Here is a 22,959-nt window from a genome sequence, read left to right as displayed (position 1 = left end):
TGAAATATGCAACACCGTACTAACCACCAGCATTGCCATTTAGGTGCGTATTTCAAGAATAAACCCCTTAAAACCCCCGCATGCACCTCATCATGATTACACAATCACAAGCGCATTTTTTGGTAAGACACGCACCTTCAATTTATGTGCCCTGCCTCATGATACAGGTCACTAGAATGGCCTCCCCAATGAAATTGTTTCCACAACAGACCGTGAAAGGTTCCTCGGTCACCTGTGCGTGGCTTTTCACCTAGTGTGCTTTGTGTGTTTACGCTATGCAGATATGCTTCTGTGTCTTTTTTTGTTTTGTATTCTTGCTGCAATTACTCTTTTGCAGTGCATATCTATGCCTACTCATGTACTCTGCCGTTTTTTTTTTTTTTTAGCATCATGATGTCACAACAGTAGAAATGAAACTGAAACTGGTTGTAAAAAAGCTACTATATAAAATAATTTAGGGCATTTTGAAGCTTGACAGTATTCTTTCTAGGGATTAAAGGTTAAAATGTTCATTTAACAAAAAAAAAGACGCAAGGTGTCAAAATTATCATGCCAGGATTCTTTCAGCTTTCTCTTCTAATAGCCAACCTTTATCTGCCACATAAATGTATCTAGAGTCCTAGAAAACATATTTCACAAGAGTAAACTAACTTTACGTTTTATTGGAATATAAACATACTATGTCGAAGACGAATAGTACTAAACCTTGATGAAATATGAAAATTGTTTCAATATATTCAACATGTAGTTTGTTCATTGAAGGTTTGCTGACTTTAATCTAGGTACACTGAACAAGCACTGTGCTCCATAGCATAAGCAAGAATGATCTGCAACACAGACAAACTGAAATGTTTATGAAGATTATTCACGAAATATTCACTTAACAGCAGCCAAATTTCAGCTGCCGTTATACATATGTTCCACAAGTTGGTGTTGCTGCTGTAAGTAGGTCCATATAATCATGCACTGAAAAAACATGTTGGCGACTGTATTTGCAGTTTTCTAAAATCAGTCTTGCCCTAAACTGGGACAAAACATTTTTTATGTTATCAGAACTTTGGCATCGATATGAAAATCATACTAAACTATGGGCATTTTACAATAAAACCAAAAGAGTTGGTTTTGGTGCAGCCATCCCGCAATGAATTTGCAAAGTTTTGCATTGCAAAGTTGGTGCAATGAATTTGCAACAAAAACAAATTCACTTGTGCCGCAATGGTGTTAACTTGAGAGTTTGCAGTACTTTAGAGACATAGAATCATCGTCCGTGCTGTGCTATGCCAAACTAGGACTGCCTGCTTGTGTCGCTATCAAGGACCGCTGCCTCTATTCCAGTGCAATTTAGCGGAGATGACCACAGCAAACGTGTTTTCTTTGTTCAGAATAAATGGAAGTGCACCAACAGGAAAGCATAACCAATGCAAAGAGTAGGTGCACCACCTGTTGCCAGGTAAAGACAATGTTGGTGCAGAAACAGTTACCTGTGTAGCAAATGTTATGCGGTTCAATCTCATCAAAAACAGTGTTCAATGATGTGAATTTCGTCTGTGCAGTCAATAAGTGTTACCCGAACCTCATTATAATACAATAAAGTTCTACAGATTCTTCTGAAGCTTGTTAACCTGGCTCCCGCAGCCGTGAGAGGCAGCTTTTCCACATAGCACAGGACCATAAGATGGCGGACCACTGCGCAACTGGGCTCCCCGCAGGTAGTGTACTATAATGGGAGACTGGGTCCAGCGGACGCCATAGCAAGCAGCGAGAGGCAAAAAAACAGCGAAATTGCAGCGGTACTGCCATCGCCTTATCCTGAAGCTCCGGCTGCTTCAACTGCGCCCATTGGCTGCAGCGAGCTCGCAGGCTGGGTCGATGTCTGCTCGACACACCTTCAGTCTTGCGTCGAATGCGTTGCTACCGTCGCTCTTTCTCCATTTTTTTGGCGACAAGTCAGTAGGGAAAAGTTGACAGTCACTTTAGCATACGCTAAAAAGGATGAAGGCGAAAGCCTGTGCGCTCACAAGACATTCATTAAATTACTTTGACGTTCTCATTCGAATGCGCTGTTACTTCCCATTACTTGTTTTCTCTTTACTTGTTCTCTTTTTCGGTTGCATAGACATCGCCAGTGGTTCTGCGTGGTTAATGGTACGTTAGAACGGTCATGGCTATCTCTTCCTTTTTCGTTCGTCTAATTTCTGGTAGCGCAGGCGGAATGAGGGGGACACGGAAAGGCACATTAGACAAATGCACAGCGCCAACTTTCAACAACAGATTTATTTCCAGTTCTCGCAGGTGTACTTATTCTCCTCAAAATGTCATAAGACACGTGTACATTGCTCGGCAAGAATGAACAAAACCGGGAAAACCACACGCAGACGCTGTTGTGGCCTACACTGATCATTTAGAAGGGTGTCTGTTCGACGCGAACAGAGGTAATCGAGCTCTTTTATTAAGAAATTGATGGCTTACTGGCACATGCGTCGCCAAATTCTCGTAGCTTCCATAGTCACTTCTAACTTGCTTCTACTCATGATAACAGTTTCCTTAATCTGCCTGAGACGACACTTGAGTTTTGGTGCCATATCGCCTGACAGTCGTTGAATTTTTCGACCCATGAGCCATGTAAGGCTTTCGCCTTAATAAAAATCACTGTTTCAGCCACAGAGTATCAAAACTAGATACAGCAGAGTGAAACGCCCGTCTAAGCTCCATGCAGCTGCAGTAGGGTCTTAACACGAGACACGCGTCCGGCTGGGCCGCTCATTCAGGTGAAGGCGACAGTGGCGCCACCAACATTTCAATAAAAAACTCCATAGTGTAGAGCCCGCGCTGGACCCCCTACCTTTATCTCGTACACTACTGCAGAACCCCCATTCAGTAACACTAGATTCCCAACGCCGCTTGCACAGCTGTGACGTCACCGGCGACACGATGCATTCGCGAAACGGAAGGGTCGCCTACTGAACGAGCGCGTCGAGCACTGCCCGCCATTTTGGTTCCCCGCACGCAAAGGTGTCGCTGTCACGACCGAGTTAACTTTGTGAGCTCAAAAGCCGAGCGAAGCGCTCAGCCCCATGGTACGGAACAACGCGCCCGCCCACACGCGTTCAAACTCGAGCGACCTCACGCCGTGCGCCCGGAGCTGCAAGTTCAGGCTGCTGACTCACCCGACAGAGAGAGAGAGAGAGATAAATAACAGACAAGATATATATGGAGCAGCAGTTACTAGGACTATGCAGCAACGTTGGCATTGGAAAACAGTGCTCGGACACGGGAAGGTCAAAGCTCCGCCGAAAGCGAAACCAGCCGTGTCGATGCCCGACGAAAGCCAAAAAACGCAAGAAAACGCGGTCAAGGCCCTCCTCTCCCTCAATCCACCACCGATCACGGCTACTTCCAGCAAGAGACGAAAGCTGCCAAACGCAGATGCATATTAAGCGCAGAAAACAAGAGGAAAAAAAAAAAGAAACAAGCCTAGCTAGAAACGAAGCAGGGCAGAGAAAAAAAAAAAGGAAAAAAGGTACAAAGACAAAGGGGGGGAAAAATGGCAAAAAATCACGAGAGCGCTTAACCGCCACGAACAGCAAGCGACGGCAGCTGCAATGGGCGTTACGAGCCGAGGAAGCAGGAAGGAAAAGAAAAAAAAAAAAAAAAGAAAAAAAAAGCCGTAGACGAACGACTGAGCGCGCACGAAAGACGCAAGGTGAAGACCGCGTGCGCGCAGACAAGCAGGGGCCGCGCCAACGTGCGCGTACCGTGTTTGCACGCGTATAACCCAAATCGACCACTCTGCACACCAAGAAAGCCCATTGCTGCGCCCAACAGATGCAGACATTCTTTTAAAGCGAAGCTTTCTTTGTGAACCCTCCGGGGCTATCCAGACCGTGGCTGCTGGGTACTGCTGCTGCTTTCTCGAATAGTTCACTTTAAAAAAATATGCGATAATAAAGAAAAAGAAAAAAAATGACGTGCCGGATGGTGGGATCGAAACTGCCTCCCAGCACAGCACATCCCTATGATCTAACCACTATTAGTGTAAAATCACACATACTTTGTGCCAACGCTAACTGCAGCTTGCCGAAACGATCACGAGTATGCCGCATTGCGTAGCACGGCTGCGGCAGAGAACATGAGCGCGCGCCAGTTTCTTTTAAGCAAAAGACGCAAGAAACGGGCAGATTTACGGCATTTGATTAACCGCTTCTCGAAAGCTTCGCTTTAACTTTCCATCATGTGCGTTCGACCTGCACAATTTTTTTTCCCTTGGAGTTAAAGAGCTTTTGCAATCGCCGCCCCGCCGCGCGCGCGTCTGACGCAAATGTTCTCTCGCAAGTTCGGTGCACCTACGGGCTACCAAAAAAAAAAAAAAAAAAAGAAACGGAATGCAAGAAATTGATGTCTGCACCACTTCCACCAACGCTTGATTTATTTTCAATCGCAGAAGTTCGATCGTACAAGCACCCGCGTGCTGGCGCCAAAGCGCAGATCTTCCCGGCGCTCTTGCGCATTCGTCCTGGTCGTGGCGATTTCGAACACACGATGAAAGCAAAAAGAAATAATCAGGAACATCACCGAGAATATTCGATGTTCAAAAAAAAAAAAAAAAGTGCTGCGTGTCAGCGGATTTCGAAAGTGTGTATAAGAAACGCGATTGGAGTGGTTGTTGCAGAAGTTGGACTGTATCCGGGTAAACACGGCACCTTTTTCGTCAAGGTCTCAACAGGCTGGTGCGCGCCTCGAACGACTCACGAAAGACCCTGCGGTCTGGTCAGTCGGCGTTGGTCAAACCCGAGCGGTGCGCGGAAAGCGGAACCGCGGCCATTCCGCCTTCCTTGTTCTTTCGTAAGAAAACGAACAAAGGAAAAAAAAAAAAGGCGCCCGAGCAACGGCTCGACAAGGTCTCCGTGGTCTAAAAAAAGGAAAAAGAGAAAGCGCAGAGTCCCGGATATCTTCCGAGAAGTAGCAATTGCATCCAGTGGGGTGGTATTCTGAAAGTGTCCACCTAGTGGACATGCCCATTTCGTCCATTGCTAAAGGGGACGTATTCTGAAACGATGCACTTCGGCGATATCATCGCCTTGGCCACGCCTCCGCCAACGGCGCGCGCTGATTGCCTGTTTAAGCAAAACTGGATGAGCTGATTGGCTGGTTGAGCACCAAGTCATCCGATTTTGCTCAACCAGCCAATCGGCGTGCGCCTGACGGCGATATTGTCACTGAGGCGATGCTATCGTCGAAGTGGATCGTTTCAGAATACATCCCCTGAATGGCTGGGGGCGCCTGTCTTCTGACGCGTTCTCCAGTCTAGCCAATCAGAAGTTCAACAGCAGACGAAATGGACATGTCCAGTAGCTGGACACTTACAGAAAACCACCTTGAGACATCGCAGCCTCTGGCAATCAAGCTGCTGGCAGGTTCGTCTAACCGGCTGTTTTAAATGCACTGCTATGGGTCGGTAAACGCTAATGTAACAATAAGAGTAAACACTAAATCAGGATAAATTGAGCAAGCAAGTACTCATTTGAGACAGCGGGTTTTATCGTTAATTTCACAGAGAGAGTTTGATCACTAAATAAAAGTGAAGGCCAAACTTTCACTTTTTTTTTCGGATTTCACGCCAAAACCACTGTGCCGGTAATCAGTGTGAGGCCCCAGATTTCAAACAATTTCTCGTATTTATGGTTTTGTGGAACAGTACTATTTCTGGAATATTCCCGCTTTCAGCCTTTGGCTATTTTTAAAATGCGGTGTTAACCTAAACATGTGGTGTTAATCTAAACATAGGCCTATGCAGACGCTGTACGTCAAAAACCAATTACGTCACGTCGAGCTGACGCAACCTTGAAGTTCACAATATAGTGAAGCTCTAGGCAGTCACTGCATTTAGCATAGCTTCTAGCTTTTAATAACGACTATGCAGGTGTATTGTTATGACATTTTTGAACTCTAACACTGTGTTTCCCTGAACGAGGCCCTATGGGAAATTGTCCATCAAGAGCTAAGCATCAGTTGTAACCGAAAAGTGTTAATGCACAGTCCCTTTTCCTAGCAGTTCAGAGTTCTGTACAGGAAGGGTGCATGTGTACAGTGGACTCCTTCCAACATGGACAAGGGTCTTGAAAATCTGTCCGCCTTATCAAAAAGCTGTCTTGGCAGAACAGCAATGCATCTACGAGAAACAAAATTCCCTAATGTACTGTTGAACACACCAATCTGCTCAGTTACATCTGCCTCAATAAACCTGCAATTGCAAGTCGGCGTGGAATGACGGAAACTAATCATCTGAACATCACCAGCTCCTTACCTTTCTCTACCATGGCCTCGGAGATTTGCGAGTGCCAGCTGGTTTCCCTCAAAACCAGGCGACGCACGCAAACCTCGGAGGGAATGCCTCAACATTAGCAGGCATCTGGCCAACTCTGTCCAGCTTACTTTTTCCTGGAGTGTTTGACGAATAAACTTCTGTTATGGATATGTTCCCCAAGAGAGGCTAGAAGAAGCAACAAAAAGGTCACAAGCCTGCGCAGCAGACGCAGCACAGTCGCAGCGTAAGCCAGTGGAGCGGCTCAAGAGTAGCCCCAATTTCGGCACCTGCGTACGCATACCAGGGTCTTCACGAGAAAGTCTCTTCGTCTCGTTTTGACGAGAACGATCTGAACTGTCCGCCGAACGTCGATGGCAAGCTGCACACGATGCGTTTGCAGGCACGTTAACTAGATGACGCCACCATACTTGCGAAGACTGAGGATTGCGTTTTTTTTTGCGCGCCTCGTTTGAATGGCATCTTGTCTGCGCCTTAACTGGATGGCGCCACCATACTGGCGGAGGCTCGGAACGTCTGTGTCTGCGTTATAGGTTTTTTGTTCCACTATCACAACTTCACAAGCGCTTGCGTGGCTCAGGGGTAAAGTATCCGACTCGCGTGCAGCGGTCCTGGGTTTGATTCCGGCGGAGACCCCCCCCGCATACTTTTTTTCTCATTTCCAGCGATAGCGGTTTTGTGGCGGGGGCAGCGGCGGCATGCATCATCGCAACCCGAAACGGCTATTGGAATGAGCCCATAACACCTTATGCTGTAATAGAGTCATGCGACCAGAAGATTTGTTCCCCAGCTCCTGCAGCCGCCACGGCTTCAAAATCTTGTTGACAAAGCGTCTGATCACGTCTTGCACATCTTGTTGTAGGGACCAATTTTGCCGAGACACGTCTGGTCCCTGCACTTCTTCGGCGCAGGACACGGTGCTATATCATATCAAGCATCCACTATCATATCCCGAAAGCAGACATATGTCCGATACCACTGGTGGGGACCCCACAGATAGCAATGTGCATGTTATCACATGCCTAATTAAGGACAAACAAAACAGGGCACAACTCACTTTCCTTTGCTCTTGCCATACTTGACGGCGTCGTCCACTAGATGAGCATACTGGGGAAGCTTGGAGGCGGCCAGGATGAGTGATGGATTTGTTGTGGCATCCGTTGGCTTGTACTGTTTCATCACTGCAGTGGACAGAACATTTTGCCGGCAGGTGAACCAATTTATGTAAAATAGGCGGTGCGCACATTAACTACTACAGTTATGGCTTCCTCAGAGTAATGGACACCAAGGTGACTTGGCATCAGAAGGAGGGGGAAAAAAATTGTTCCAGGAATGGTTTTTCATTGGCAAACTAGTGTTTCGAAAATCCAAAAGGTAGAGAAAGCTTCCTGGAAGCGAAAAATAGTCATCCACCTAAACTGTAGCAAGAAGCTAAACAGAAAACCCATATGGGTTTCTAAGAAAGTTTCACAGTTGAAGAAAAATTTGTCCTAGTCCGGGGTATGAACCCAAGACCAACACCTTCTGCCAGGACCAGGATGGTCAATGTTCTATATGAGCTAGCCAAGAAGCTTGTTTGTCTGCCAGGAACACTCGCTTGTCCTGCCTCAGAATATGCCATACCAGGAACATTTAATAGACAAACCGGAGTGCATACATTTAGTGCCGAGGATCATATAATCTCAATATCCTTCAATGACCAGTGTTGCTAGTTTTCATTACTTGGACAAACACTCAGCGAAGTATTGTGTCCAGATTGAAAATTTTATACTTCCTCTATCATAGCCATGTTAAAATAATACAAGCAATGTATAAGAACCTTTCAAACACTAATTGAGAACCAATAATGAAAAAGATATGCCATTCCGAAAGCAATAACATCCGTAGGTGCACCATTTTTGCCCATTCTTTTTGACATTGGAAATTCATTGCACCATAGAGGCAGTTAATTGCCACTCTGCCAACACATTCATCAACATTTCCATTTGGGAGAATTCACAGCGGTAACTTTGCAGAGTGACAAGTCTCTTCTCACTATTATTGTGTGTTTTCCTGTAAATCAGTGTTATGTTATTGAATCAAAGTATCTGTAGAACCAATACACTCAAGTATTGTACAAGTGAATGTGTAAGTGATCTGTATTCTTCGTGAATTGGTTACCCACAATTGTAATTTGCAGCTTTTGTCAAGGGAACATTTCATGCATCATTTTTGTCATCACATTTCACGGACACATTTACAAGGCTCATAAAAATGTCTTCGAACCACTGTGTATTATTTTATGAATCATTCTATCTATATCCACTCCTGCAAGGGCTCGACTGAGTAGGGCCTTGAGTATTTGAAGAAAAATAGATTACTTACACAACTGATCCTGAATGACCCTAATCGAATGCTTTCTTCCGTCAGCACAGGCATGCTCAGTGGTCACTGACCGGTACAGCGAACTGACATCTATCTAGGACTCGTCCAATGTCATCGCTGCCATGCAGTACTATTGTTAGTTATCACAGTTGTTAATACAGTGAAACCTGCCAACTTAAATTGCAACAATGATTTTCAATCAACACTAGATCTTTGTAGCATTCAGCAGTTGCCAAAACTGTCCATGTGATAGTGACATTGCTAGATATTTTGTTGCAGAGTCTTACAACAAATGTAACCGCCCCTGACCCAGCCCCTACATTTCTTAACCACCACACCGAATTCCACCAGTATTATTTTCACCTATTCTTTCAGACTAGCAACGGCTTCGCATTTTATACAAACCACCTTATTCACTGCAGTAGTCCCCCAGAGGCATCTAAAAACCACAATTTCAGAGAAATTTTTTTCAGCGACCAAATGTCTGTTTTTGTAGTTAATTTCACTTTCTTTTGAGCTCACTCTCTGTTAAGTTTTTAAAGCATTAATGAAGTAGTTGACACTAAATTTCTGTAAAAGTGTGCACAGTGACACAGGATGCAACAGACCACCCAAATAAAAGTCCAACTATCACGCTACGGACGTGGCACCACACAACTCGGTATCAAGGGTGCACAATCTATTTGTACGGGTAACTAATAAAGAAAAAGATAACCAATATGAAGAACTTTCCGCCAACCACACAGGCACGAGGAATTCGAAGGGTGCTTTAAAAGTGCAATAAAAAAAAGTGCATTTGTGGGAAGACGTGTGGTTTACGATATCCCGCATATTTATTTCTTCGTCGGTCGAGCACAGACGAAATCACTGAACGCTGCTGGCCCACTCGTTCCTTGTTCCAGCTTTGGCTCGAGTGCGTGGCGCGCAAAGCTGCCTGCCTTGGCGGCACTTCGTTGTCGTCGGTTAAATGCCGATGGATCGCCATAAAACAATTGAAGTCAAGACAATTATTTTAAAGCAGAAAAAAAAAAAACTGCGTTCACTAAAATATATGTGCTGTGTCACGTACAATGGTGTTTGAGGAGCTCGAAACTTCTCACGTGAACGGTCTCGGCGTAACAAATTACAAACGAAAGTAAAGAAAAAAAGACTGCGACCGCCGGGCTAGTTAACCATGCCAGCAGGAAAAACTTGACTGTAAGTACGGTGCAAAAGGGGGAGGGGCCACGCCCACTTGTTAAGCAAATAAGTGATAGCAAAACCACCGCTTCAACGTCTCCTTCGGCGTTACAAAACTAGCAACTTGAAGGACAGCCGGCCGATAGGATTAGGATCTTTCTCGGGACCGCTAGACGTCCGGTCAACGGATCACAGCCACTGATAAGTGCTGAAATGTCCGCGTTTCAAGGAGGCGACGAATACAGAAGAATCGCGACCACCTGCCCAACAACCCGCAAAGGTAGAGGTAGGGACACCGCAACAGGAGACAGGCTTTTCCGCCAGGAATTTCCAAGGCGGATGCTACAATCACTCTGCAGCAGGAAACAGCGGAGCGTTTCCAATGAGTTCGATTCGTTGACGACAGAACCGCAATCGGGTGAATATCACCCTATAATACCGCTTTCAACATGTCGGTGCATCGAAAAATTTGTGCTTAACATATAGGGCTTGGAAACTAGAGGCACTCTCCACTCCGAACGACCGACCAGGCCGGTCAACTGCAGCAAATGCTAGGGAAATTGAGGGCACGTGGTACAGCGGTGTCGTCATAACTTCTTTCTCTTTTTTTTTTCGTAGTTTCTTCGGCGACCGGCCACTATTGCGGGAAGGCATCACGCACCTTCGAAGTCTCCCGTGTCGGCGACTACGGTGGTGATCTCCTTCAGCTGATCGAGAGACGAAGCCATCTTCGGACGCTTGATACTGTCAGCACCAGTCATAGCAAGTTGCAGGGTTCCCGGGGTTTTTATACGGCCACGACGACGCACGCGTGCGTACGGCTTCCTTCTTCCCCCTGCCAAGCGTTTCTATGGTTGCATAACGTAGAGAAACCTTAGTAGCGCTACTTCGCGTAAACCTCATGGCACCAAAAACTTACGTTGCGATTGGTCAATAGCAGTGGCACCGCAGGAGTTGAAAAAAATATGATTGGCTCTCGAGAGTCTTTTTGGCTGTACGTGCACTCCTACTACACAAATTTAGTCTATAGCACTTAATTTGTTTTTCAAGCGTCGTCAGGATTGCTTAAATTGCTTCTAAACAACTTATAGTTCAGATAAGTAAGTTAATTTATTTATTAGAAGAATTATAGAATAAAATATTGTCTTATTAAGGTACCGAAAACGAAACTGACGAGGTTTTTTTACTTAGTTGGCCGTCGCGCGGCGTCTCATAGTTTCGGTTGGGGTGCACGACGACAAAAAAATGTCGAAATTGTGGCGGCGCTGCGATCGAAGTGAGCGTGTGTGTTGGCGCGCCACCGGGAAATGTTCTATGGTTGAGACCAAAGCATGCTTGAGTATATTTTGCCTTCCTATGTGTCGCCCACAACAGTATAGCACAAAATTTTGATGATAGGAATTTGTCGGGACCTCATAAAACATTCGTAGCCTCCGTGTGATAAAAAAAAAATCACAGCACGGTAATTTAAAGCATTCTTGTTTATTCGATGGAATTTCTTTCGTTGGAAGGATTCCTTAAACCGATTGCTTTCATAGCAATTATTTCCCAAGGAAGGAAAGAGTGGAGAAGGAAAGGCAGGGAGGTTAGCCAGTTTAGCACAACCACGGTTTGCTACCCTACATATGGGAACGGGATGGGGGAGAATCAAAGATGGGGAGGGGAGAGAGAGAGCACATACACACATCGTCAGTCACAGTCCGTCAATCTTGCGTGGTACGTGACATCACTGTCACAGCCGCTTGTCCAAGGCCGTTCGTCTCAAAAACCTAAGTAGTCCCTTCGTCGCCTTCAGCTGCGATGTCTTTTGTTGACGACATGTGAGAATCGTTTCAACATGACATTGGTCTATTGTCAAGGTGCGCTAGAACGGACGCCAGGAACTGTCTCTGAACATTATATTCAGGACAGTCGCATAGAATGTGTTCTAGCGTCTCCTCGCAAAGACAGGCATTGCAAAGAGCGCTGTCAGCCATTCCAATGAGAAATGCATAAGGGTTCGTGAATGCCCCCCCCCCCCCCCCCCCTAGCCATAAGCGATAAAACAGAGTGGCCTCTCTTCGGCGGAGTCCAGTTGGCATATACAGAGATGCATAAAATAGGGCAGGTGGTATTGACGATTGCTCCGGTTGGTCTGGCTGCTTGGTGTGCACCATAGGCAGAGCGTGATCTCCTGTGCAAGCACGCTGCCAGTGCTCTGCACCTCACATCGCGGTGAGCACGTTTCTAAATGGGACCTCCGTCAGGATCATGAAACAGCGATCAGGCTCGCCGCCTCGTTTTCAGCCCGCTTTACCCGCCTGGCGAGGAAGTTTTGCCCGCTTTGCGCTTGCCCGCTTTGGCACTCCGTCTTCAGTGTGAACGTGCCTGAATATTTCGTACGCCGACTTCGCAATCTGTACGCCGCTGCCGTACTCCTCTTACCCTGGAGACACCTTGCGATGGTGTATATGCCAGCTATATATCCTGCGGCACGCAGAAATTTACAAGGAGAGAGGCACACATCGGGCCACGTGCCCCCTCCCCGGGCACGTGGCCCGGGGAGGGGGCACGTGCCCCTGACCATCACTCTGCATTTATTTTCGCTAGGCATCTTCGAATATATATTTGCGCCCACGTATGCATATTGCAATCAACGCAGGTATTATTATTATTATTTCATTTGAAAACATATACATTTGACCGGATAGGAAAAGGGGGGAGCAGGCTGGCAACTGCTATCACATGTGGCTGCCACGCAGAACAATGCAATAACCGAAATTATATGTAATGGATATCCTCTGGGCCCCATGTTTCAGGGTGCTAAGAACGAGCATAAAATTAGTGTGCCCAAAATTACTAGCTTTATTACGTACCACTTCCTCTGCCTTGATGGCACTGTGGGTGCGTTAATGACCAAAAATAAAAGTATCAGTTTCGCCTGAAAGGCGAAGCATCGATTGCGATAGCAAATTAGTGGACAGCTATACGAAGTAAAGATAGTAGTTTCATCGGCTGGATAAGCTTGTAAACATAGGCATACTAAGTTGACAAGCATGGTGTCACGTACGCACAAACACAAGCAAACATGAACGCATCTCCCTAGATGACCGCGGAAACTCCGTGTGAAAACGCTGGAGTGAATCAGCGCAGCCGCAGCAGCGACCGAATTAAGCTTCGTGCCGGCGTTCGCAACAGCGCGCGATCTTAGCCGCGAAAATTCCGGGAGGGCAGACTCTGCCCCCGCCGCAGACAGCCGCGGGGGCGGGCGAACGCCCGGCGTTCTCAACACTCCTCGAGTGTTCCGTTAGATACCTCCAAAGTGGCTGAAGTCTGTAATACTATATTCTAGGCACTATAGTAATACTATTAAGAAATGCGTGACCGATGGTGGGATCGATGCTGGATCTTCTGTCTCTCGGCACAGCAGCCCATTGCTCTAAATCATTACGCCATGGTCGCACGCATGCTTCTCTCGTGCTAAATTAAGATGCTCTTTGAAGTGTATGACGGGTGCATATCCAATAACGCATTTCTCTCACTTGAAAGCCGCAGTTTATTTTCATTTTTCACGTGTCCGATGATGATACCCGTGGTCTTTTCAAGGAGTCGAATGAATGATATCCGCCCGCCCCCAAAGCGCTGGAACGACCCGGGCAACCGTAGCAATTTGGCTACCTAATCACTCCCACGACCGGGTGAACACAATGGCGGCCTATCGCTGGGCTATTGTTAAAAGCTAGGGTACTATCCTATTTTTGGATTAGTCACCTTTTTTGATGCAAGCATTGCCAAATATACTGGCGGGCACCAGAACGCCCTAAATAATGGACAACAGTATTTATTTATGTTGGGTTTTAAAATTAAAAGAAATTTTGGTTACAGTTTTCCTTCTTTTTAATTCAATATTTATTTTACGAGAACTTTTCGTATTCAGTAACGTGCGTCAGAACTCACGGTACGCTACCTCGATCGCCATTGGTCTCCTGCGATCGCAGCCAACTTTACGACGTTACTAGATTAGCTTTTATCGAAGCGGCTGTTGTACGCAAACTCAACCATCAGAAACCTGAATGAGGTTTTTTAACCCCTTTGGAAGAGGCACGCGCACCTTTCTCATTTGTTATCCTTTTGATGAGCAACAGCAACAGAAATGACGCACGGAAATTAATGGTTCAAACTTACGGGCCTGGACCATATATATGCCACAATGACCTTCCTTTTTAAATAAAAGCGCCGCTTCAGGCACATCCACAGAGAACACTTATAAAGTACGAGTACTACACGCACAAGCGAACGCCCACGTCGCTAGCAGCGCCCTCGGCCCATAATTACTCGGAGCTTCAGCAGGCACCCGTTGATCGGCCCACTAAGCTGCATTCAAGTACGACCGACTTAAGCCTAAAAACACTGTCAACCAGTTAAATTCCGGCCTCTATTGAAAATTCGCGCAGTGTTTTATCACACATAATACTTGTAACAAGTTAAAAACACCATTTTAAGTTTTTACTAGTTCTTGCGACAACACTACATAAGTTGTTTGCTTTATGCGACGTTACCTCTGGTGGCCGAGCCCTGCACTACCGCAACAAAAACAAAGCACCTCCCTGAATCCGTTCGGCATATTTGCTGGTAAGCGAAAAAAGTTGTTTTACCATATTGCACGTTTTCAACGATATCGACGTTGCATCCCTGCGTTGCCGCAAGTGGCGGCGATGCTACCGAAACGTACACTAGTGCTTTTCGAAGCTGTATACCTGCATTTTTTGCCGAGTTCTTCGACCGGTCGCGACAAGCGCTAGCTTGGCGCGCCTTGTCGCAATTTTCGTCGCATATTTCGCGTGAAAACGTGTGACAAACAGCACCGAGCATGAAAAACGGGCAAATATATGTCCGCGGCACACAAGCGGCATGGAAACAACACTTTTTCGCGTTGTACGTTGTTGGCGAGCCGGTCTTCCTGCTAGCGTCGCGCGGGCTGATAAGCGATCGGGCGGGTGGTGCTATGCGGCGTTCAAATATTTGAATTTGAACGTTCGAACGTTTGAAAAAAGAAAAGCTTGCCCGACGGTGGCCCGGGCATGTCGGGCGCACTCGGGTCTGAATCACGCTATTCGCTACGTGCGACAATAGAGGAAACTAGAGCGGAAGAAATTGCAACGCAAGCGACCAACCCTCGCTTGTATGCCAGCGCGTCGTTGCCCGCCCCGACATGTTCGGGCAAGAACGCTACGTAAATAGCGTTGTCTCGCACCGCCGGCCGGTTAACGATCTCGTCACACTTCGTCCGGAGCGCGTCGCCGGCACCCACGGTTAGAGCTCGTCGTCGCAAAAGTAAGTTTTTGGACTTGGAAAAAAAAAAAAATTACTTTGAAAGATGGATAGTACGGGGCGCGCCTGGCCCTAGTGCTAGTGCGTTCGGGTCTTTTTTTTTTAGTAGTGGCTTGCAACACGTGGTGTCGTAGACGGCGCGTCGCCGGGTTACCATGACGCCGCGCATCTGTGGTGCAGAAACGGTTTCAAACGTCGCCGTGATTTTTGTACACGATCGGCGTAGTTTCAGTGACGGTATTAAAAAATATATTTTTTTTTTCGAGCGTTTTTGGCCATTGGGTTGCACCTACTAACGCCGCTATGTGGGCGTCAATTACTACCTCCCCGCTAATGGCTTTTCTTTTTTTGGAGGTAGGGGGGCGGTTTGGTCAAAGTTCGTGACTACAATTTCGGGCACGGAGTCTTCGCTTGCGCCCCGCTAAGCGAGTCGAATTGAAAATGCTAGGTTGTGTCAACTACACTAAGGTGCTTCCGTAGTCCGGTTTTTCATTATTTCTTTTTAAATTTCCCTTTGATGCCCTGCATACCGTAGTTCGGTGATGCCGGATCAGTAAATCATTCCGGCCATTTTTTCAACGTATGCCCAAGATTTTGTTAAGAGCAAAGTGATTGCATTGACAGTAGTTTTCTGGCAGTGCACGCAACAAATTTTTCGCACGCCATATGCTCAATCATGTAAATTTTGATTGTTTCTGTCGAGTACCGTCAAGTTCATTGGCACATTATCCTCTGTATAGAGTCACAAGTTACAGTGATGGTAAGTGAAGTATTATTGGGGAGTGATGTGAAAGAGTGAGTCGCTACTGTGCCCCTGAGTAATGCCATCCACATATACAAGTACATACATGACTAAGCATGTCGATGAGTCTGTGTTTAACTGAGTCAAGGCTTGTGTGTAAGTCTAACAGCTAAACAGTGTCCATTTTATTTTGTCATGAATATGTAAGGTAGCAAATAAAATAATTGCGTAAAGGATTTTTCTACCGCCAAAGTATTCATCTCATGTTTGAAGTGTGTTACCTGCCTTCACGAAAGCCTCGGCTTTCTTTGAATCATTCAATCTTTCATACAGGAATCTCTTATTAATAGTCACGACTGTACTTTTCATTAATGCCTACCCATTTGTCTGTGTAGATGTGCATTCTTTTATTAGGATACATACAAGTTATGCAGTAAAGGGGTTAGCAGCCCTTAGCCAGGATTTAGTCCTACTAACTAATAGAAGCTCGGCGGCTGCATGTATGGGCATGCATTGCACTGGTGTGAAACACTGTGCTAATTTGCTGTCTTCAAACGAAGCAACCTCATCGACATCACTTCAGTATGTTTTCTATCAATGCTATGTCAAGAAACTCACATTCCGTTGAACCTTTGCTCGTCTAGCGGTCTGAACTCCTTTTTTTTTTTTTTTTTACTAGCATCGATGTCTGTTTCATAAGCTCACCCGCAACTTTGGGGTAACAGCAGGCGGCTGTTGCATTTCAGCTGTGGTATTTTTTGGAAACAAGTTAAAAGCATACACAAAGGCTCAATGGGGTCTGCTTGAAACATTTACATCATGATTCGTAGCTAGCTACAGTGTAATTTTAGCAAACTTGTGAAAAATATAAAGGGGTTCGTGCAAATAAATATTTGGATGGGACATAACTTTTCCTGTCCTGTTCAAATTTTGTACATTTTTTTCAACAATGTTACCAAACCATCCTGCCTAGCATTCCATTCTCATAAGGACTTTTAAATCGCAGTTGAACATCTTAAGGCACATGTTTAAGACTGTGCATATTTACTGTTCTTATATGGTGATCATTGCTTAATTCCTTAGGATTATCGCTGTGTATAAATCGGATCATAATTTCTTATGGACACTGAAATAAGTAACATGAGTAAAGTGTATATTTCTGTGAATCAGCGCTTTGTAAGCCTTGAATGAAGTTTGCAGTTTATACATAAGGACAAAGATTGCAGTTATATGTAGTGGTGTGGTTCTGAGGTTAGGAACATTGCTTTAGGTGGTCTGTCACTTGAGGGATACTGTAAAATAAAGGCAAATCAGCGTACTATGCTGCAGTAGTTGGAAAGTTCTTTGAAGTAAGTAGGATGTTGAGGCATCTTCTTGGCGCTAATGAATTCATGAGGAAGCGTGCACAAATACAACCTCTTTGTGAGAGCACAAGCATCCTTGCTTCTAAAAGCCTTTTAAACTTGGCAACAAGTTGGAGGAGTATCAAAGGCAGTTGGATAGTTCTGTTTGTTCTTGTGCGCTGTTGTGCATAAGAAAGGCTAAAGTGCGCACGCGGAAGGTACAATTCACCCTTAAAGGGAACGCATAATTAGTAAATAACCCGTAGACGGATTTGGATAGGAAAAATAGAAATGCTTAATGTGACACAATAGGTAAAGTAGACCTGTATTGGTAAATAAAATTGTTGTTGAAGCCTTTTGACGTCAAAACTGTGATCAGTCCCAAAATGTTTATCTTATGTGTTCACTTTAACAGTGGACTGTTCTGTGCGGTGTCATCTGTAGGTCTGTGCAAAACGAATGGAGCCAAGAGAAAAAGAAAAAAACAAATTAAGGATCTGCAGACGTTTGTAGGTGCACACTAGAGACCGATACAAAAGGGAACACCTGATTTGCATTTAGAGCAGCGAATGTTTCTTGTTTCTTTGCTCTCGAATCAAGGAAGCATAAATGGGTGGATTCCTAGGCAGGAGAGTTGCCTAGCAGGCATTAATAGTGACATCAGAGGTCGCATAATAGCAGGCATTAGGTGCTCCTTATTGTATTGGTGCGTCCTGCAGGGCCACGGTTGACGCACGTGTCACTCATAACTTCTTACTGCAACATTGTCCAGTTTTGGGCTTGTTGAAGTAAATCTTCTATGCATAAAGCAAAAATAATGTATACGAACACGGAACTGGTCGCACACTCTAGCGTTAGCCTTTCAGTAACGGGCACCTGCGGTTCACATGAAACCCCTGTGAAGTTCGTGGTCTGGTTTGCGCCCTTTTTTTGAGAAATGGGCATTTGTTACCCCTTTCCTCCACTCGGGGGCACAAGTTGCGCATGGTCAAAATTGCTGCTCCCACTGTTGGGAAAAGATTTGTGTGCATGGTGAGAGTGTGGGCACATCCAGCATTTGTGTTGCAACAACTGTCACTCGCCAAACCAACAACCATCACAGTTTTCTTAAAATACTTGATGTAGGTAGCTTATGCTCACATTATTGAAGTGAATTGAGCATTGCCACTCATTGTCGGGAGCTATCGCTCTGTAATTTCAACACGATCACGCTGTACTGGGGAACGTCTGGTATGTTTTCGATCGAGATCAAAATGCAGCCCTACTTCATGGGGCCAATCTATCTCCATGGGGCAGAGCTTCATATACGCTGGGAGACTGGAGTGAGGGATTGTCTAAAACTTAAGTCAGAGATGAGTGGAGGTTGGAAATTGCGCAGCGCTATATTCTAGAACTAGATAAACCAGTTTGTATTCCTTACAATTCGGCTCCAACGTTACATTATTGCGTGGAAAGACGTTTTGCATGCTGACATGTAATTGCTGAATGGTGTTGGAAGCCAAAGTACTGGATTACAGAGTGTTCAGAGTGGATCATTTTTGCCACGATGGCTACATATGAGAATGCCACGAAGGTGTAGTGAAACTTTGGGCGAGGCAAAAGTTTAGGCGAGGCAAAAGAGGTGGCCAACACCATGGTGGCTTGTGTGCCATGCCTTTGTGTGCATGTGCAAATGCAGGTTATATGTGAGAAAACGGGGTACATGAATGTCATGTCGAGTCTTGCTGCTCGAAGGATTTTTGCAAAGTGCAGCCCCAGAACTCGCCATTCTGTCATTTTGAATACCACAAGCACAACTTTCAGATGCCACTTCCTCTAATAAGTGGTTCCAGTACAAATTAGTTATCATGTATGAGTGGTTTTCACTGTAGTAAGGCATTGGGAAACATGTTACATTTGCAAAAGTGTTGCCAGAATCAGTGTTTCTGAGCTCTGTACAGAAGATTTAGAAATGCGTGACAGGTGAATGTCGGATTCTGTCAACTTACTTCCAGGCTTCAGCTTACTCCCAAAGTGGAGGTTTTCACAGCTGTCGGCTTTTATGTGTTGATAAGTTTCGCTAGTGCAAGTGGTCTAACTAGGGACACCGTGAATTTGGTACGGTCATTGGCGCAGAAATATTTGCTGCATACACATACGCTGGATGTACGAATGCCTGAGTTTTGGTCGTTAAGGGCTCTCTGGCCTCACTCGGTACCACTGCCATGGGGACCAAGAGGTCAGTCCAGATAAGGTGCATCTATTGTACCCTCTGGACGAGGTCATGAACCTGAAAAGACGTGGGAAGTGTTGGTGTGAAAAAAAGAGAAAAAAAAAGAATGCATTTGTTTAAAGTAACCCTGCAACAATTTTCATAACGGGATGAGCTATCGAGACAAGATTGATTGAGTGCATGTTATCGTAAGGAGTCAGCTGGGCACAGCTTTAATAAGAAGCTACGTGTTGTAGTTCCCGAGCTTGAACTTGGCCTCAGAATTCCTTTCCCATTCTGATATTTCTAAATCACTGCCTTCCAGTAGAATGACTAGACCTGTTAACCACAGATAACTGTGGTACTGTAATGATAGTAATGGAAAGAGGAGGTCTTGTCTCTCTTTAATGTTAAAGTTAGTTTGACTTATGAATTTTTGCATATTCTTTGCAGTCAATTCTCACAGTGGGTGAGAATTGCATGGCTGAATTCTACCCTTAAGAAAACTGTTGCAGGTTCCTCTTTAAGTATAACACCAAAAATGGTATTGGATTTAGCTGCTTAAAGCAGAAAGAAACCGGAAAAAAAGTGGTCCGGTTTAAACATTAAGTTCTGTTAAAGAAAAAAAAAAGGCTTTTTATTTGTACGTGTGGGAAAATTATGCGCACAAAAAAAGCAAGCAAAGCAGTTTGATGAAAATCGATCAAGTTGGCGTGTTTTCAGCAGGAATGCAAGTTTGCTCGCTTTGATAATCTCGCAGGAGTTGTATTTTAATAGCGTTTAAGCCATCTGCTTCGTTATGGGAAAACTGCCAATGGCTAAACATTTTTTTGTCGTTAGAATTTGCATTTTAACAGAAACCTGTAAGATTTAAAAGCTGCACTATATGCAAATTGTTTTAATTTTCAGCTGATCAAGCTTGTCGCAGTTACTAAACTTGCTAACCAGTGCAAGTTATCCTTTTCATTTGCAGACTTGCCTGTCATTGTGCAGTGCAAACACAGAGATATTCATTGAATTTTTGCAAACTTTCATTCCTCTGACTTGCATGCCATGTAAAATTATGGCTCTGCTTGTTGTTTTTTAGACACCTGGGACGGCTTGCATGGAGCGTTTTGAGTCGAAATTAAAACTCAATTGCACTTAGAGACTCTTGCACCCCAGGGAAGTGCTCTGCTATGCTCGACAATGTCGGAAACACCCTAGAGCACCCGTCCTGAAGATATCTCCTGCACTAGCCTACGACACGTCATACACTAACACATCAGCTGACACCAGCGCAAGGCAGACTTGGATCAAAGCACAGTTTATCCGGATTTGTGTTTTCGCTGCGACAGTACAGTTGTAGAGGAAAAGAAAGTGCTCTGCTATGCTCGACAATGTCGGAAACACCCTAGAGCACCCGTCCTGAAGATATCTCCTGCACTAGCCTACGACACGTCATACACTAACACATCAGCTGACACCAGCGCAAGGCAGACTTGGATCAAAGCACAGTTTATCCGTATTTGTGTTTTCGCTGCGACAGTACAGTTGTAGAGGAAAAGAAAGTGCTCTGCTATGCTTGACAATGTCGGAAACACCCTAGAGCACCCGTCCTGAAGATATCTCCTGCACTAGCCTACGACACGTCATACACTAACACATCAGCTGACACCAGCGCAAGGCAGACTTGGATCAAAGCACAGTTTATCCGGATTTGTGTTTTCGCTGCGACAGTACAGTTGTAGAGGAAAAGGTCTAAAACATTCACTCCCCTTGAGTCCATTCAACATTGTATGAACCAGATAAGTAAAAATATGCTATATATTGTGTAGTACACATTCATACCCGTGCCACACGGGCACAGAAAATGGCATTAACTTCCTAATGACTTAATATTTAATGTCATTCGCATGGTGCCACACGTGCAAATTAAGTGGCGTTTGCCTTAATGCCGTTCGTCACCGAAGGCGTTCGCCAGAACTCATTCGACTGAGAAATGCATGCTCTCGATGCCATACATTGCTCAGGGAAGTATAATTGAACTGTTGGAAACAGTCTCTACCACGTCAAAAATAATTTATACTTAACCTTCAACTACAACGCTCCTGCAAGGAGTTGTACGAAGTGATTTGCTCAGGTCAGCATTGGAACGGGCCTCGACGGCCCAAGTGCCATTTTGACTTTGGGCTTCGGATTTGACTTGCAATGGCCTACGTTGCTATAGGTCGGTTGCAATGTTGTATAAGACAGCAACAAACTAAAGCTAGCGGCACCATAGTATGCCTATTTCGACATTTGACTAGCCTTGAAGACAGATTATACTTGTAAATGCATGTTTGTTGTAAATGCATCTTTTTATTGTAACCCTAAAATTGCTCACTTCAGAAGACACTGTTATCGACATCATCGGGTCGAATGTCATTAAATTTGGACGTGGGGCAGCTCTGCCGTAAAAAATGTCATCCAGGAACTTAAGGCCTTAACTACTGAATGCCATTTTCTGTGCCTGTGGCGCGCGGATATCACTTCGACTGCTTTAAACATTTGAAGGTTGAGGTTTGCCATGATTGCTTCGATAGTGTGCGCTTCTGATTTCAAACAAATTTAAACACAGTCAAACTTTGTCACAGTTCTTCTCCCCCTCCCCCCCACACACACAGCCTTCAAACACCCCTCTTGGTTGTTGCCCAAATGTTCCTCATGAACCAGGCTAACACAGAATTGTTGACAGAGCACACCGTAGCCCTGAGGTACTTCCGACATCGTCAGCTTGATGCTTTAGAGGTTTGGCATTCCCGCCTTAATCATGATCAACTTTTAACTGCAGTTAAAATGCTCCGTGCAAGTTGTTCTCGCATAAACTTATCAAACAGAAAAAAAAAGACAAATAAGAAACAAAAGGTGTAAAATTTGCTATGCTGGCATATCTTTTTTTTTTTGTTCCCACGATTTTCACCAATGGGTTCAAGTCTCTTCTTTCCTCCCCATGAATTTGGTCCATTACCACTCTTGTCTGTATGTGCGTGTGTGTTGTGTACTCTTGCAGGTAGTAAAGCATGAGCCGTGTGTCGATTGAACAGGTAAGAAAAGGGAAGACGAGTACGCTGATTCCCCAATTGGCTCTTGCCTTTCCCTTTTCCATACTTACTTGCTTTTCCATGGTCTTTGACACCCCCCTCACGGTTTGCTTTTGACTGGCGTTTGGGTCCACTTTTACGCTCCGACTTCTCGTGACAGCACTCTACTTCGAAACTTAGAATTGCACCTTGCTTGACGCTTCTGCTATCAGTTGTCTCGTGGTGCGCATGCTTGCAAACCATCAACGAACTGTTTTGCAAACGTGGCGTGCGATCTTATAACAGTTCGGAAAGCGAACCGTTTGCTTGCCCTCAAGTGATTGGTTGGAGTTGCACCTTCGTCAGCGAACTGTTACAAGATCGCACCTATGGTTATTTACCTCTTTTACTATGTTTTTATTTATTTGACTATGCAGGCACAATTGACATTTGAAAAAGTATCACTT

The 22,959-nt window shown here is 45.1% G+C and overlaps 2 protein-coding genes across 9 annotated transcripts in view; one reads left to right on the top strand and one right to left on the bottom strand.

Annotated features, from left to right (window-relative positions):
* The window catches only part of LOC119465250 (probable transaldolase), a 97,977-nt gene extending 87,248 nt beyond the window's left edge, over nt 1-10,729 (bottom strand). For 3 of the 6 annotated variants that reach the window (XM_037726047.2, XM_049656508.1, XM_049656510.1), the window contains exons 1-2: nt 10,527-10,729; nt 7,380-7,503 (exon numbers count right to left, since the gene is read on the bottom strand). In XM_037726047.2, the coding sequence (XP_037581975.1) occupies nt 7,380-7,503; nt 10,527-10,626 (224 nt within the window). In that variant the 5' untranslated portion in view covers nt 10,627-10,729. The remainder of the gene's footprint in view (nt 1-7,379; nt 7,504-10,526) is intronic. The other 3 variants (XM_049656507.1, XM_049656506.1, XM_049656509.1) reach the window with 2 other exon arrangements.
* Nucleotides 1-22,959, top strand: part of LOC119465248 (E3 ubiquitin-protein ligase Mdm2) — a 120,834-nt gene that overhangs the window by 48,450 nt on the left and 49,425 nt on the right. Inside the window, exons 1-2 of one of the 3 annotated variants that reach the window (XM_037726041.2) lie at nt 14,513-15,178; nt 22,483-22,516. The exons of the other annotated variants lie outside the window; for them this stretch is intronic. Coding sequence (XP_037581969.1) covers nt 22,493-22,516 — 24 coding nt within the window. The 5' untranslated portion in view covers nt 14,513-15,178; nt 22,483-22,492. Of the gene's footprint in view, nt 1-14,512; nt 15,179-22,482; nt 22,517-22,959 lie in introns of those variants that run through there. 3 annotated transcript variants of the gene reach the window in all.

The sequence above is a fragment of the Dermacentor silvarum genome, chromosome 9 (assembly GCF_013339745.2).
Source record: "Dermacentor silvarum isolate Dsil-2018 chromosome 9, BIME_Dsil_1.4, whole genome shotgun sequence".
NCBI classification, from domain to species: Eukaryota; Metazoa; Arthropoda; class Arachnida; order Ixodida; family Ixodidae; genus Dermacentor; species Dermacentor silvarum.
The sequence above is the reverse complement of the archived record's forward strand: the minus strand, read 5'-3'. Positions and strand labels throughout refer to the sequence as shown.